The sequence below is a fragment of the Triticum dicoccoides genome, chromosome 4B (genome assembly GCF_002162155.2).
Source record: "Triticum dicoccoides isolate Atlit2015 ecotype Zavitan chromosome 4B, WEW_v2.0, whole genome shotgun sequence".
Classification (NCBI taxonomy): domain Eukaryota; kingdom Viridiplantae; phylum Streptophyta; class Magnoliopsida; order Poales; family Poaceae; genus Triticum; species Triticum dicoccoides.
This window is the reverse complement of record NC_041387.1, coordinates 330,774,413-330,778,925: the sequence shown is the minus strand read 5'-3', so window position 1 is coordinate 330,778,925 and position 4,513 is coordinate 330,774,413. Positions and strand designations below refer to the sequence as shown.

Genomic DNA, 4,513 nt, shown 5'->3' with positions numbered 1-4,513 from the left:
GAGCATGAGCATGGCGAATTGGTGCAGACTCGCCCTTGAGCCAGAAAAAACGGCATTCAGTTTCAGTAAGGACATAGATGATTAATGGAGGATCAAATACTCATCTCAATGCTTTTTTGGCATGACCGACATGGAAGGAAAAGAGCATTGCTACCGAGGATCAAATATTAGCAATGTAAGCTGCAAATTCCAGGAAAAGAAAAAGAATTCAGTGACCCCCACAGAATATGTACTAATTCTGAGAGATAGTGAATTCGAATTTCTACAACCTACCAAATTTAACTATTTAAGCATGAGGTCACAATCAAGAAATATGATGCTAGTCAACTAAAAAGATTAAATTCAGAATTGTGAGACTATAGTGCAAAAAAATAATAAGCAGTACATGACAACTGTCAAAGCAACATCCCAATAACTTGAAAGAAAATTGGATATGTTAAAATCATGTGCGGACACCAATAACTTGAAAGGTTAAATCATGAAACTGAACTATACATTCAGAATCCAAGACATGTAAATAAACTGCACTGGATAGTACAGACCTCTTAAAAGATGGGTGTTGATCTGCAGAGTATGTGTACATTCAGTACAAAGGCTCGTGGCTTTGTTTTGTCTGCATCTCTGTTAGCAAGTGCAGACCCAAGATCAAGTGTTACAGAAATAATCTCTCTTGTTATATCAGTGCCTTCTCTAATCAAAGCAATCACACCTGCAAGAACTTTAGCAGTCAGCATGTTTGTTTGTCGTTACACTGAATATACAGAAACAATAGGCATAAAAATCAACTTTGAAAGGATAATTTACTCACTTCAGTAGCTATCATCCTTAATCACAAATGAAGTCCAACTGCTGCTACCCGGAAGATAGCTTTCCCATACATAAAGTACGAATGCGGACGAAGAAAGCTCCCGGTGCCAGATCTTGAGGTCCCTTACGCTAGGAAAGAGAAGAGCAGACAGTCGGCACAACGCCACCATATCCTTTTTCTGTCAAGATCTTTGAAGCTACGGGGCGGAGTGAGATCAAGGCCTGCAAAAGTTTTCAGGGTCAGATGGGATCAAGAAGGGAGACGATGGGGAGCACGGTTGGAGGTAGGAGATGGCCAGCATGTTGGGTATGCAGTCGGAGGAGATAACCTGTACCAGCATCGATGAGGCGAAGCGAAGGACGGAGGCGATGCCGGGATGCCCCGGCCCGATGCGCCTGGCGCCTGGTGCGTCGTCCCTCCGGCAAAGGCCGCTTGGAGATGTGCGCTCTTGGGGCAGGAGGGAGCAGCAACGTCGCATGGGTAGGAGGGGCGGGCGGTCTCGCCTCGGCTGGCGGCGGCGCAAGCACGGCCGCGGCTGGCTCAGGGGACGCGGCGGCGCAGGCGCCGGGGCAGTGCAGACGTGGGCGCGGCCGAACGGGTGCCAGTGCAGGCTCTATCTCCTGGATATGACAGGACCGACGCCACGCTGTGAGGGGCAACAATCGGCGATGGCGATCATGCGCAGAGGCGACGGAGCGGTGCAGTGCGGCGAGGTCGTCATGCATGGAGGAGACGTTGTTGGTGGGCGGCGTCTGGCACGAGGTTGCCGCCGTGACAGACGGTGAGGTCAAGGTTCAGGGCGTGGAATTTCCTTGGTTTGCTATCGGACTTCCGTGATTGTAGGGACCGGTTGTTTTAGTACTATTCCCCTGGTGAAGCACGGTCAATCAACAAAAAATGCTAAGTGCACACCATAAAAAGGTTAGATTAATTATGGCTGTTAGATTGAGAATTGTGGGCCTAATCGTGTGGTGTTGATTGGTTTATATGATGTTGTGGGACTAATTGCGGGGTGCACCTAAGAAAGTTCTTGTTTGATTGTTTAATAGTAGTGTAGACTAGTTATGCTGGACTATTCAGATTATCAAGTACAGTATACTGCAGCATATCAGCTTCTTAAATTTATGTTGCAGCCTAGCATATACCAGCATAAAAAAGTTACTTTTGCTCATTGTGTAGATTATGTTCCTCTAAAAACATGTGTGCCATTTTCAGGTATTAATAGTGTGGTACTACATGAAGGCAACATGTTAGCATATTTGGTACTACTATTATTTGCTCTGTAATTTGTGAGCACTTATGTTTTTGCTGCAGTACAGACTCGACATCTATTTGTCTTGATACAAACTAATGTTCTAATGAAGTGTGATAAATTTAATAATAAGAAGATATTGCAGAGATTAGCACAATGTTTTCCTGCATTTTTTCCACCTAAAATCCTCCTTCAACACAATGATTTTATTGTGTTAGTGTCTTTCAAATCTCAACTTTGTACATGTAGTGTCCATCTTGGTTCTGGTGAATTGATTTGGGGAACTCTTGAAATCTGTTTCTTGTATATTGGCCATGGTAATTCTTCACCTGACATTCTGCAATGGCTTCCAACCAGGTAATTAGTTCACATGGGCTGCCATTTCCCATCCCTTCCTACTTTAATACATATGCTTAGGCCAATTGATTGCTTATTCTAGGTTTGTTAGTTTGTGTATCATTCATGCCATGGTACTTTTTGTTGCTCTCTGTGTTAGGTTACTTAGAACAGTATAGTCAAATGCGAAAAAATATAATCAGGTTGGGAAAAGTGGAAAGTGTCCATTTATTAGGAACTAACTAATTATTCTTATGATGCATTTTCGCGTACCATGCTGCAATGCTGCATTAGTTTTTGGCCGAAACTTCTTGCTTAGATATGGCCATTTTATTTTTGCTACACCATGGTTAGTTAGCTGAGCTATTTAAATACAATTTTAGGGTTTTCTTGTTGCTGCTATTCCTCATGGATATTCAACAGGTAACTTCGCACCTAATGTCAATAGGATGCTTATCGGTGACGAGGGAAATGAAAGAAGGATGCAATGGAATTTGTACTAGGTATGTTTCTCCCTCTCCTCAACTCTCTCAATCTTCATCCCAAATCCCGCCTATAGAGATTGATATGGGTCTGTAGCTAGGTTCAAATAGTTTATTCCTTTCATTGAACAACTTCCCTCGAAAAATAATGTTTCATCGTTGTGCCTCTTACAGACCTATTATACACTACAGACTACAGCTTACCTGTAACTCCAGTCCTAACGTAATCTTGGTGGAATCTGAAAGACATAAAGCATATGCACCAATAGATCAAAAAATCCTCTATGTTTTAAAATAAAATAATTAACAACTGATTGTACGTAGAAAATAGTGGTATTAGTTGAATCACCATTGTAAAGAGCAATTTCAGTTCATTGAAGAATTTGTCCCGTGTGGTAGGCTTTCTTTGCAAATTCTTTAGCTTAATTGATGTGTACTCATTTTAATATTCAGTAGCAAGTGCACCACGTATTAGGTTAATCAATTGTTTTTTTCTTCTCCATCCATAATGATATTTGAAGACAAGGAATTAGTATGAGATGCTTTGGGTGGTTCAAACACTTCGATAAGATTAAACACATGTGCTGAATTGGCAGTCCTTCATCCAAATTTTCTTGATAATGATACACCATTTGGCGACAAGTTCTCTACAAAACCGGTATTTTTATGACACATGGTCGTGTAGCTGTGATCAGAGAACTTGTTAAGGTATAGTGGGAAAGCAACCAGAAATGTGGTCTGTATGACCGAAAACATCCTGAACAAGTGAACATATGGTTCTTTATTATTTATTATGCTCTATTTTTTAGGAAACTATCTGAACTCTTGGGCCATCCGTTCTCTATTGTTTTTTTAGAAGTTTCTCCATGATGGCACATTCCACCTAGAAAGAGCATCAAGGCCGACGACCCTGTTTTTGTTCTATAGGCATCTCTTCTACGAATGAAGCTCCAGCCTAAGCAAGGGCATGGTTTGTAGATTATTTATCTGCTTTATGTGTGTCAGAAGAGGCAGCCTATTGCTTGATTTTGTACGCTTGTTCTGTAAACTAAACTTAGCAATGAAGCATTGACAATTGTGTTTGTTGTCATCTCCCAGGTTGTGAGAGCTGATGATGATTCTATTAAAAGTCCCTTGTTGCCTGGAACATTTATGTCTCTGCAAACAACATAACTAAGGTTATATGGTTTCCAATGTGACTAAAGATCTAAATTCTTGTTGGGTGTAGTTTCTAAAGCACGGAGTTGCTGAAAAATGGAAATATTTTCAACGGGCCATGATTTTCATTGGGACTTTGTGCTACCAAATTATGTGTATATACATCTCATTGTACATAACAATCCACTATTTTTTGCTGCTAAAGGGGATTAGATTTGTTACCATATGTGTTTGCCCACAATTATAAACAAAGTAAAACGTAGATTTTGTTTCAAATGGACTCTCTGTATATACATCTCATTGTAGAAAACAAGCAACCGTTTATCGAGACTAAAGGAGATTAAATTTGTTGCCATATGTGCTTGCCCACAACTAAACCTTGAATATCTTTACATCGCACACACGGAATAAACATTTTTCAACATAGCATGATTTAATACATGGGTTTTCTACTACCAATATCGAATATTTCCTTGA

The 4,513-nt window shown here is 40.7% G+C and overlaps 1 protein-coding gene across 14 annotated transcripts in view; it reads left to right on the top strand.

Annotated features, from left to right (window-relative positions):
• The window catches only part of LOC119296076, a 6,919-nt gene extending 2,662 nt beyond the window's left edge, over positions 1-4,257 (top strand). Inside the window, exons 3-5 of one of the 14 annotated variants that reach the window (XR_005144765.1) lie at positions 2,310-2,417; positions 2,820-2,899; positions 3,735-4,257. Coding sequence is in view for 2 of the 14 variants with exons in the window: in XM_037574485.1 (XP_037430382.1) it covers positions 2,310-2,417; positions 2,845-2,899 (163 nt within the window). In the remaining 12 variants the exon portion in view is untranslated. Of the gene's footprint in view, positions 1-2,023 lie in introns of all 14 variants that reach the window. The other 13 variants (XR_005144768.1, XR_005144767.1, XR_005144769.1 and 10 more) reach the window with 13 other exon arrangements.
• Positions 4,258-4,513: the final 256 nt, after the last annotated feature.